Source organism: Haplochromis burtoni, unplaced genomic scaffold (assembly GCF_018398535.1).
Source record: "Haplochromis burtoni strain Fernald_Lab_line unplaced genomic scaffold, NCSU_Asbu1 Contig_59, whole genome shotgun sequence".
Classification (NCBI taxonomy): Eukaryota; Metazoa; Chordata; class Actinopteri; order Cichliformes; family Cichlidae; genus Haplochromis; species Haplochromis burtoni.
In genome coordinates, this window is record NW_024582420.1 from 1588756 (window position 1) to 1600845 (window position 12090).

The 12090-nt window shown below is 40.4% G+C and overlaps 2 protein-coding genes across 2 annotated transcripts in view; one reads left to right on the forward strand and one right to left on the reverse strand.

The window, feature by feature from the left end:
• Positions 1 to 5733, forward strand: part of LOC102301653 (cartilage intermediate layer protein, nucleotide pyrophosphohydrolase) — a 6420-nt gene extending 687 nt beyond the window's left edge. The window contains exons 2-9 of the mRNA XM_005931401.3: positions 210 to 341; positions 1314 to 1367; positions 1517 to 1786; positions 1930 to 2112; positions 2219 to 2521; positions 2640 to 2748; positions 2832 to 2980; positions 3080 to 5733. Of these exons, the coding sequence (XP_005931463.1) occupies positions 278 to 341; positions 1314 to 1367; positions 1517 to 1786; positions 1930 to 2112; positions 2219 to 2521; positions 2640 to 2748; positions 2832 to 2980; positions 3080 to 5442 (3495 nt within the window). The 5' untranslated portion in view covers positions 210 to 277 and the 3' untranslated portion in view covers positions 5443 to 5733. The remainder of the gene's footprint in view (positions 1 to 209; positions 342 to 1313; positions 1368 to 1516; positions 1787 to 1929; positions 2113 to 2218; positions 2522 to 2639; positions 2749 to 2831; positions 2981 to 3079) is intronic.
• A 435-nt stretch (positions 5734 to 6168) lies between these two features.
• eif3jb (eukaryotic translation initiation factor 3, subunit Jb) lies at positions 6169 to 11050 on the reverse strand. Its single transcript, XM_005931400.3, has 8 exons — positions 10924 to 11050; positions 10688 to 10776; positions 8445 to 8502; positions 8254 to 8351; positions 8069 to 8165; positions 7388 to 7558; positions 7207 to 7280; positions 6169 to 7020 (listed from the first exon to the last, which is right to left on the reverse strand). Exons 1-8 carry the CDS (start codon positions 10934 to 10936, stop codon positions 6892 to 6894), a joined length of 729 nt encoding a protein of 242 aa, XP_005931462.1. The 5' UTR covers positions 10937 to 11050; the 3' UTR covers positions 6169 to 6891.
• Positions 11051 to 12090: the final 1040 nt, after the last annotated feature.

The window sequence follows — 12090 nt, forward strand, 5'->3', positions numbered from 1 at the left end:
GGGGGGGGGGTTTCATCCCAAAAGCTAAAAAGATCAAATGTATAATGGTGAATATACTTAAGGACAAATTTTCAATCTAAACATGAACTATTATTTTATTACTTTTGGCAGCTAATGCAATAAGTCAGTTTGAGTGTCAATACATATTTTAAAATTTGGATGGTTTTATCAAACGCTGCTAACATGAAACACTTTTTTCTCCACTGAAGTTCCTTGTGAGAAGCACACATACCAGGGGTGAAAGTTCAAGTGTCGAACGTGGCAGAAGAGTGTGAAAATGTCGCTGAGGTGTCTGTTCATTTTCTTGGGAATCACTGCAGCCACTGTTGTTACAGCTCAAGGTGGGTCTCTCACAAAAAGCTCCTTTTGTCATCATTTGAGTAAAAAGATGATTAAAGAAAAGTTGCAAAGCATCACAGCCAACACGCATTCGCGCATCGTAATGCCGTGTAAAGAGTATAGAGTGCAGTGATTTGCAAACCATTTGATTAGCATGATTGATGACAATGTATCAAATCGTAAACGTTTTTCAAAGTTTTGTGCGGGAAAAAAACATTGATGAAAGCGAAATGTTTGATAAAAGGATGTGACTGCCAAGTTCAGTAATGCTAAAAACATGTGGTGTGTAGTTTAAACTGCAACTGGTCAGTGATTGGGTACTAAAAAAAAAAAAAACTAGAGGCAGAGTCTTTCACAACTAAAGATGGGGGGCCGGAAGGCTTGACAACTCTGTGAAAGACTGCATGTTCAGAATAACGTTTCTCAACATAAAATTACAAAGAATTTGGGTGTTTCATCTGGAGTCTGTAAGAACATTGACAGAATGTGGAGAAATCTCTGGCCAAAACCACTGCTCAAATGTCTGTGATGTTTAGTATTTCAACAGGCACTGTACTGAACACAAAACTGATTCCGCAGTAAAAATCACTGCATGGTCTCTTACTCTGGCACCAACATCCACACTCAAACTCACTTAAATAATCTTTCTTTCCCGTTCTTATGGGCTGTTTAATAAAGTTTTTAATTTTTTAAATACATTTTAATTCAGTTAATAATTAAGTTTTAACTTAAACTTCAGTTTTCCACTTAAGTGGACATGAAACATTACATGTATAAAGGCAAATTGACACTACTGAGCCCTGCTCTCAAAAACTGACATAGATGTAACTCTATGTCTGTAAAGCTAGATTTAATGCGTAAAAGCTCAAGTTTTTCAAATATGTTTAGCGCCATCTTCTGTCAATATGGAACATTACATCGCCATGACAAACGTGACATGAGCTAATCAAATGTTTGTGATATGTCCTTTGCAGGATCATGGAGACAAAGTGGCAAAGAGTCTAGTTCTGCTGTCTACCAAACAGAAGGTAACTTTTGTTTCTTAAAAATCCAATAAATTTTCTGACTGATATAAAGTGTTCTTTCTATCGTCTTAAGTTTTATGAGATATGTTGAACACTGTAACAATGAGGTGCTATTAGGACCATATTTATTTCCGCACTCTCTTTGCACATAGATAACTATCAGTGGTCGACATGGTTCAATGTTGATCATCCTGGAGGCCGTGGAGATTATGAACAGCTGGATGCCATTCGTTTCTATTACCGTACCCGTGTATGCGAAACTCCAAAGGCAATCGAAGCCAGAACCACTGAATGGATCCCAGCGCGTGAAACTGGGGAGACGGTCCATGCAGACCCGACTGTGGGCTTCTGGTGCCTGAATGAAGAGCAAGGTCCCCAGCTCAACTGCTCCAACTATGCAGTCCGTTTCCTATGTCCAAAAGGTTTGGCCATGAACATTTTTTTCTGTTTGCCTCTGTGCAGTAAAAAAGATCTATTTTTTTTTTGTTTGTTAAATTTTTTTTTTCATAATCTAAGTAAAATTACTTTTCAGAGTACTTCTATATTTTTTTTTTCTTTCCCCCAGCACATAACAGTATTAACATTCAGGGAACCTGGGGACCATGGTCAGACTGGAGCCCATGTCCTGCCCTCTGTGGCCAAGTGGGGGTGCAACTTCGCCATCGAAATTGTCAATCTGACTCGCTGCTGTGCAGTGGGCCAAAATTAGATGGGAAAGCATGTAATGGACCTGAGTGCCCAAAGACAGGTGAAAAAAAGGCTTAATTAGGCTACACAGATAATAACATAGCACATATATGCAATTACAAATTTGTTACTAATAAACTTTTTCTTGTTTTTATGTTACTCCTTAGCTTGTTCCCTGCAGTGTGTGATGGGGCAAGCAAACTCTGACTGTGAATGCATGTGTGAAGAACACACAATGTTGGGTTCTGTACGCAGCGCTGGTGGTCTCGTCGCCAAAGGGGCCGCCATCCTTCGCTCTGGCAAATTCCTTACCCTTACAGACCACAATGGACATTTCCGCATACCCAATATCTGCCCTGATGGCAACACAACCCTGACTGTCAGGCTCAAGGGCCATGCCCCCCTTGATGTTGTTGTGCCCAAGAGCAGTGAGCGTACCTCTGTCCTCAGCGTCCAGCTAAAAAGAGCCGGTAGATGTCTATAGAATTACTTGTGGATCCAAATATGAAAGAATAATTCTGAACTGCATATTTACTAAAGTACAATCTGTTTAACATGTAGAGGTAATATTTTATTTCTGTTTTTTAGAGAAACTTCATGTGTTGAGCAATCCTGAAAGCAAGGTCAGGAGGGCAGGACAAAGTGCTGCCTTCTGCTGCAAAGTTGCAGGAACGCCACAGCCGGATGCATACCAATGGTAGGACTAATTATATTGGAATTTTAGACAGTAGACATGTTGAACTCCTATTGAATTATTTCATTTGTTTTGTCAACCAACAGGTTTCACAATAACACTCTCATGGAGAAGGAGTCAGAAAGCACCTTGGTCATAAGAGATCTGCATCCAGAGCAGTCTGGAGAATACTACTGCAGAGCAAGTGGTCCAACTGGAGCCATTAAGACTAAAACAGCTACTCTCAGGATCTTAGGTGCAGTATTAATTAAGTGAAAACACGTGCTGAATACACAGAAGTGAGAATTTTAGCATACGCAAACTAAATCATTTTAATTTCTTCATCTAAACACAGGCAGAGATGAGCATTCATGCAACCCTAAACCTGAATCCCACCTCATCCGCCTTCCACACGACTGCTTCCAAAACAGTACCAACTCATTCTACTACGATGTGGGCAAGTGTCCCCCAAGTAGATGTGCTGAACAGCTCGACAATGGTATCAGGTGCAAAGACAAAGTGTCTTATTGCTGCGGTGTGGCAAAAATGGAGGAAAGACAGCTAACATGTCAGGGCTACCAACTGCCCACCATGGTGGTGACCAAGTGTGGCTGCCAGAAATGTGTGGACACTAAGGCCATTGTGCATGGTAGGGCCATTGCTGCAGACAATGGAGAACCAATGCGGTTTGGTCATATTTTTATGAATGGAGTCAGAATTAGTCGTACAGGCTACAAAGGAACCTTCTCTATCCAAATCCCCCAAGATACAGAGAGGCTAGTATTAACCTTCATGGACAACATGCAGAAATTTGTCAACACCACAAAAGTGCTTCCATTTAACACCAAAGGTGGGGCTGTTTACCATGAGATAAAACTTCTCAGAAAAAAAGCCCCTGTGACAATCAGCTCCACAGAAACCAATACTCTTGAGCTTGGGGAGGTAGAGAGCCAGGAGCCAATGGTTCAAATCCAGATTCCTCCCTATTCCTTCTACAAGGAAAATGGCGAAGTCTTCACGGGTAACGTCAGTGCTAGTGTAACATTTCTCGACCCCAGAGACATCTCCACAGCTGCCGCAGCTCAAAGTGATCTAAATTTTATCGGAGATGAAGGTGATACCATGCCACTGAGGACCTATGGCATGTTTTCAGTTGACTTTAGAGGTGAAGAAAACAACGAGCCACTGAATGCAGGTGAAGTAAAAGTTTCACTGGACTCTGCTCAGGTTCAGATGTCAGAGCACCTCAACACCATGAAGCTGTGGTCACTGAACCCTGAAACTGGTCTGTGGGAGGAGGAGGGGAGTCTGCAGGTAGAGAAGAAGAAAAGAGGCAAAAGGGAGGAGAGAACATTTTTGATTGGTAACATGGAGATCAGAGAAAGGCGACTGTTTAACTTGGACGTCCCAGAGAACCGTAGGTGTTATGTGAAAGTTCGGGCTTTCCGCAGTGAACGGTTCATGCCCAGCGAGCAGGTGGAAGGAGTTGTGATCAGTCTCATAAATATGGAGCCCAAAGCTGGCTACTCCACCAATCCCCGTGCCTGGGGCCGATTTGATAGTGTAGTCACTGGTCCCAATGGAGCTTGTCTTCCTGCTTTCTGCGATGAACAAAAAGCTGACGCCTATACCGCCTATGTCATGGCCAACCTTGGTGGAGAGGAACTGGAGGCTGTCCCGTCTGCTCCCAAATTCAATCCCAACCTCATTGGAGTGCCTCAGCCTTACCTTGGTAAACTAAACTACATGCGATCTGACCACGAGGACCCCAGAGTGAAGAAGACAGCATTCAGCATCAATGTAGCAAAACCAAGCCCCAACACAGCCGAGGAAGGTAACGGACCAGTGTACCCATTTGAGAACTTGAAAGAATGTGAGGAGGCCCCATTTAGTGCAGCACACTTCCGGTTCTCAAGAGTCGAAGGAGATCGCTACGATTACAACACAGTGCCCTTTAATGAAGATGACCCCATGAGCTGGACAGAGGATTACCTAAGTTGGTGGCCCAAGCCTATGGAATACCGGGCCTGCTACATCAAGGTCAAAATCAACAGCCCGCATGAGATCAATGTGCGGTCCCGCAACATGGGCGGTACCCATCCCAAGACTGTAGGCCAGTTGTACGGCCTTCGAGATACTCGCAGCATTCGCGACATGGACCAGACATCTGTTTCAGCAGTGTGTCTGGAATTCAAGTGCAGTGGGATGCTGTACGATCAGGAACGTGTAGATCGTACACTGGTGAAGGTGATCCCACAAGGAAGCTGCAAGAGAGATCATGTCAACTCAATGCTTCAGGAGTATTTAGTCAACCACCTGCCCCTAGCTGTCAACAATGACACCAATGAGTTCACCATGCTGGCGCCTCTTGACCCTCTGGGCCATAACTACGGAATTTATACGGTGACAGACCAGGATCCCCGCACAGCCAAAGAGATTGCACTTGGTCGCTGCTTTGACGGTACTTCTGACGGCACATCTCGGGTCATGAAAACCAATGAGGGCATAGCGCTAACGTTTATTTGTGGAGACCGTGAGGTTACACGCCAGAACGTCTTTCAAACAATGCAGCGCTCTCAAGGTCAGACAGTAGGAACAAGCATCGTGAGAGGGGAAAGCAGGCAGAACCGGCGCCGGCAGAGGGCAAACGCACCACGCAGCAGTCGTAGACGTAGCACCAGAAACCCTGAGGGAAAACGTACAAAAGCCAGAAACTAGACAAGAGGAGACCTAGGAACATCATGAAGACCAGACGATGACTTGCTAAAATGAAACCAGATGGTGTTAACATGTTTTTGTTTATACATCCATAAATATCCCCCACCCCCACTTGAAGAGTAACTAAACTGTTATGCTAATTTCTTGCATCTTCATCTCAAGGAATATGTAATGTTTCTTCCTCTCACTTTACATTACTGTGGCAAATATTTACTTGAAAATGTAAATAGAGTATTTATTACACAAGTATTATCATCTTTCCAACTGTACTATAAACAAGGACAAAAACAATATTTTTTTGACCAGTGATTTATTAAATTAGATGCTTATAAAACACTGCAGATGCTGTATCTTCCACATTGTATGTATCCAATTGTCCATGTAACATTTAAACTGGTCAACTGCTTAAAAAGAAAAAAAAAAAAAGACAGGAGAAAAACTCTCCTTTCAGCCAACTGTAGCCCATATGAAGACATGGTGGGGTGAAGCCCATAAGCCCCCGCTCCTCATCACACTTGATACAAGCCTGCAGAAGCAACAATTAGGAGACCAGTTGTAGCAAGTTAATCCACTTGCCTGATCCATACTTTTTTGCATTAGTAGAAATCAATTAGTAATTTTCTGTCATGCACAAAAAACAAAACAAACAAACAAAAACAAAAAAAAACTAAGTACTGTTTGCTCCATATTTTCAAGGATATTCCAGAGATATCAAGAGAATGGCTGTGAGGTTTTAAAGTCACATTTATTATACTTCTCTATCCCTTTTATCTTACAGTGAATGTTGTGTGCTCTCTGCAAGCTTACAACTACTACGTTCATATTGCGTCAGTCTCCCACAATGCAACCTTTCCAGAAATAAAGATGAATAATGGACTGAATAATTGTCTGCATTTGGCAACTGAAGTTATAGATACTATATACACTTGCCTGTAAGAAAATCATCCACAGGTAAGTGAGACCTATAATATATACATGACATTCTGTTTAAAGGATTTGCATAGAACCATGTGTTTCTATGTCACTAGACTTATAACTGCAATACTGTATCTGACATTTTGACAGGAGCAACATTTAATTTAAAAAGAAACAAAAAAACCAAAACAAAAAACAAGCCCTGCAAAACTCAGATAACAGCAGTTATGGTAGTATTCTCCGTTGTAGCTGGGTCGAGCAACAGATTCCGCGTGATTTGTTTGTGAGTTGAGGCTGAATGAGAGAGAAAAGGCAATTCCATTTGCATGGAAGGAGAAAAGAAGAAGAAGAAAAAAAACCCGTGAGTGGTGAGACTGGATGCTCCCTGGTATAGTCCCTCTGGTCACTGAAGCAAAATGAAGGGGGCAAGACACAGTTCAGATTTTCCAGGATGGCACTGGACAGCATGAGAAGGTACAGCTGCATTTCTGACAGTCGGGAGAAGGGGAAAGGGCAGTAGTGATGAAGCCAGTGTCACATGAAGTCCTCATAGTCTTGGGCGTAGCCTCCATCAAACGCTGCATAGTCAAGGTCATCTTTGAGCTGTGCTTTCAAACCACCTCCAGCTAAGACCCCCTTCTTCTTCTTTTTTCCTTTGTTTTGCTGTAGAAGGCAAATAAAAGCGACTTAAACTAAATACATATATATTTGAAAACGACTATATAACTAAAAACTTTTGCCAGAGTTTACTTTTTTATGATTGGACATCAAGTAAGTATTGGGTGAGTAGCACCCCCTGCTGAATAGAAACTTAATTAACTTAATAAATGCAAGCATGCAGTCACTTACTTTTTCTTGTTTCTGTTTTTCACTAAGTAGGACTGACAGGGAATTACTGATTTTCTTCAAGTCATCTACTTCCACTGTAAGAGGAAGAAAAATAAGTAATTATTGGACAAGCCCAGTGCATTTTTAATTTAAGACAAGTGTAATAAAAAATGTTCAGTAAAAGCAGGAAAAAAAGACTTACATGAAATACAAAGTTCCCGAAACAATGACTCCAAGAAACTTGAATAATGCACAGATTTTTCAAACTGGGTTATCTTTTCTTTTAGCATTTTTTCAAACTCTGTGAAGTCTTCTTTGGAAGATGGACACATGGCATCAATTCCAGTGACACTGTTTGAAGTGCTGCCAACACCTGAAAAATATTTAAAAGGTCACCATTACATACATTAATCACAACAAGATGAACAATATCAGGTCTCAAAAATCCCATATCTGTAGTATATACTTTTGTTAGACATGCTGCAGTTTAAAAAACACAGAGTCTACAGCATCAGGACCACAAAACACAAATATTTTCCTCAAATCACAGCTTTCCCAAAGCATGTGTAAAGATCTTACTTAAAGCTTCAGCTTTTAGAGTCCCCTCTAAACATTTTACAGATAATAGAATGGTGCATTGTTCCTTTGGAGGTGAGGTATAGTATGTGGCATCTACAGCAGGATTACTGGGACATCTGCGTAAACTGTAAAACCCAAAGAAGTATTTAAGCCTTTTAAGTCTTAGTTAAATGTTAACTACAAGCAACAGCGACTAATGTATTGCAAACTAAATGTATTGCATCAGTTACACAACCTGATTTTGTGGAAGACCTCATATTCTTGATATAAAAAAAAAAAGTTTCTACACCTGATTCGGTCTTACCAAAAGCATCTTTTGCTAGCTCCAAGTCTGCGTCTTCCTGTAATTTCTTCACTCTTAATTTTTCTGCCAGCTGTTCTTCAGGAGTGAGCTCGTCTTCCTGTAAATAAAAATGTAAGAGTTAAGATATTATTAGAGATAAACGAGCATAGAGTCAGAAGGTTTACAGATGAGAAAGTGGGACTTACTTCTTGCTGTTCCACTGCCTCCTGTTGTTTCTTCTTCATCCGGTTTTCTTTCTCTTTTATCTTTTCACTAAGCTTTTTCTTTTCAGAAACCTTTGGTTCTGCAAATTAAAATAATGACATAAGAAACATAAAATCATTCAGTAATCAAGTATAATCCATTAGTGAAAGGCAAGCGGTACTGGAGTACAAACCTGGTTTCTTCACATCTGTTTTTTTCTCTTCATCTTCTTCATCATCGTCCCAGTTGTCCTGTGAACACAGAACGTAAGGTGTGTAATTGTTGCCTTTTTATTAATATCTATGCTAGAAGTTGTAAATATATAGCCAAAGATGTACAATATAACCAAAAATAAACAAAACAAAAAAAACAAACAATAACAATTTTTTTCTGAGCAACATCTTAACACCTACAGAGTTAGACAACTTTAAGAATGTAAGTTAGTTCAAAGGCTGCAATCAGTCAGAATTTTTATTTTAAAATAACAAAAAATCTAAACTTTTTAAAACTAAAATTATCAGTTATCGACATGCAACAGCTGCCACTTCATTTTCTGAAGATGAATAACTTTTGTTCTACCTCTAGTTCAAATTATTCTAGTCCTGATTACACTGGTGCAGATGTATACAAGCTGGATCGATCAATGTTACTGATCCAACAAGGGTAATAACTGTGTTACAGTACCAGGATAAAGAATAAAAATAGTACAGTCTACAGTCAACTTAAAATACCACATGCACACAGTGAGTGCTTAATACTGTGTGATAATGCAGAACTTGTATATATTAAACAGTGGTTAAGAATCAAAAAAATATAACAACATTAAAGCTTAAGATTCTGTAATTCATGACAATGAGTTACGAGTTATGACATCAGTGTTAATTTATTAATTTAATCCTTTTTGGCTGCTACCTCAAAGCACACTGTGCGCTGTCGATCTTACGTGCTGCACAATAATGTTTAATATTTAGTATTTACTGTTATATTCACATAGATCATTGTGATGATGTCGTTTATTATAGTGCTCTCTTTTTCTTTACTTGTTTTCTCTTTTTTCTTTCTCAACAGGTGATCCAGGTGATTGATATATGTATTTGTCTGTTTGTTTTGTTGGTTTTTGCCCCTTATCACCATCCCTCTTCCCCGCCCGTTCACCTATAAATTATTAATTTATAGGTGATGACTCTTCAGACATCACTTGGGTTGTGATCCTGTAGATTGCTGTCTTATATTAAGATCCACCTTAAGTGTCACTACAAATAAATGTAATCCTATTCAAGAAGACACTAATTTCTAACTGAAATATCCAATACTTTAAACTGTGAATTACTACACAATAAACATTTGACAACTGGCCTGTTGCATTTCCAGCAGGTTATGAACAACAACAGCAGCAGCAGGATGAAAGTCGCCTGGGAATAAATGTAATTATCTTGAGTAAAAATTAACTTTGTGCTATTGTCTTATTTCCACAAAAATCTTAACCCTTCTTCCTAAACAATGACCATTTTGTACTACAGTGGACATAAAACCGCCAGGCTCTTCAGTCTGGACGCCATATGCGACAGAAAACGGGAGAACTGAAGAGGCCTCTGCCAGCACTTTCCACAGGATCAATTATCTGAGGCTTCTGGACAGAGACCGTGCCAGCTTTCACGTAGCAGCCACCTGTATTACGGTATCAGCTGAACAGCGGCTTCCTACTGCCTGCTGTAAAGTCGGAAAGTTCCAGGCCTAGTTCTTGGCTGAGTTGAGTCATCAACCCAATGGATGATTTCATCTGAATGGGGCTAAAGTTGGTTAGCACGCTAACGCCGCCTCATACTCAACGTGACTCAAGCTGTGGGTTTGCCAGAGTAGACATAATTATGCTAATCTCCAATAATCGTTTAATGTAACTAAATCTGTGTAATAATGGGATGGACCTGTATATTAGGAACACATGACCAAATCACTCAATACTGAGGTTACCCAACATTAAAGCTTATTTACAGACGCAACAATACACGAGTGCTAGCAGACTAGCTAGCTCAAGTGGCCCGTCCGGTGAGAGATTTGCTTCAAGCACCGCTATCAAAATTCATGACACCAAGAGAAGTAGAAAACACTACTAACGTCCAAAATTTGATTAAACCCATAAGTATGAACTGGCACGCCATTATTCAGTTTGTTAACAATACGTTGAATGACTGAAACTCGAATACCAGCATACCGTTAGCTGAGCTAGAGTTTCCAGAGGCTGCCTGTTGGAGCCACATGAGTTAGCATAAAGCTAACAGGGGTTCGGAGGTTCGGACTGACAGGCGACGAGAAACCACGACGAAGCGTGGCATTACATCCTATCGCTTTCTCGGTCAGCTAACAGCTCGCAAACAACCGGTGGCCGATTTTAAAAAGCGGCTCAGACTGTACCGAGTGTTCGTCACGATATTGTACCTTAACATCTTCATCTTCGTCCTCGCCTTCCCATTTGTCCAGCGCTGCCGCCTTTTTAATCGGTTCCTCCGGCTCGAAGTTGTCAGCGTCTGTAAAAACAACAACATGAGAGTCGTTAGGTCAGTCCACATCTGACACCCGGAGTTAACAATGAGAGGTGTATTAGGCCCTTAAAACACCGAGTGCGACAAGTAAATGTTGTACAGATAGCCATCCTTCCCAACTTAGTTTCTCACCCCAGTCCGCCATGTTGGCTGTGTTGCTTGTGTTTGACAGGCTCGCTGTACAGTCAGTGCAGCAGCCCGTTGGCCACGTTCAGAAACAGCTCCCACCTTCTGGGCGGCACTCCGGCCTTATCTAATGTCCACGGAGCACTTTCAGCACAACGACCCCGATATAACTAATCTCATCACGCCTTTATTTATTTCAATTGTAAACATGAGACGCTACAAGCTAGCTGAAGCCAAGTTCCACACATTTTTAAGTCGAGCATTGTAAAATAAGTGTTAAAAGTACATTTTACATAATTCTTACATAAAGAGTCAAAACCTATTCTTAATCTCTTTTGGATACATTTGGATACACTACATATTATTTTAATCGAAGAAAAATAATTAATTAATAGCCTTAATTTTAACTGAATCTCATAAGGGAGTATAATAAAGTATATACATTAAAAATAGTTTTTAATCATTCTTGTGGAGAAAGCGCAGTGCCTCAGATGTATGATATTGATGGGAATTGAAATGGAAATGGTGATCAATAATTCCTCAGTCATATATTAAAATAGATAATATTTTTGAAGGAGCAAGGTTGAGCTGGAAAGGATGTGCAGCAGGTTAGGGTGCTTGAGATAGAGATGGAAATGTAGTAATGAATAAAGTTTGCTGAGAAAGTGGAAAGGCTACTTTGAGGAGCTCATGAATGACGAAAATGAGAGAAAGTTGAGGATAGATGGAGGACAGTGAATGAGGAAGTGCAGAGGATTAGTAAAGAGGAAGCAAGGAAAACTATAAATAGGATGAAGAGTGAAAAGGCAGTTGGTCCAGATGACATAACTGTGGAGGAGACATCCAGGAGAAGGGGCAGTGGACCAGATTAGAGTGTGAGAGGATGCCTAGGGGATGGAGAAGAAGTGTACTAGCACCCATTTTTAAAAATAAGAGTGATGTACGACCCCTAAATGAAGCAACTGAAAGAAGAAAAGGAATTCTTTATACGACCCTTGCAAATGTGATTAATATCCAATTACCTATTGCAAAAGATCTAGTTTCATACACTCTTTCTGTTTCATCATCAGTGATCATGATTTTGACTTCATTCCTTATTTGTCTGTTACTAAATATGATAAGCTTTGTTTTGATCTGATTTATTGCTAATTTCAACTGTATTCAGAAGCTATT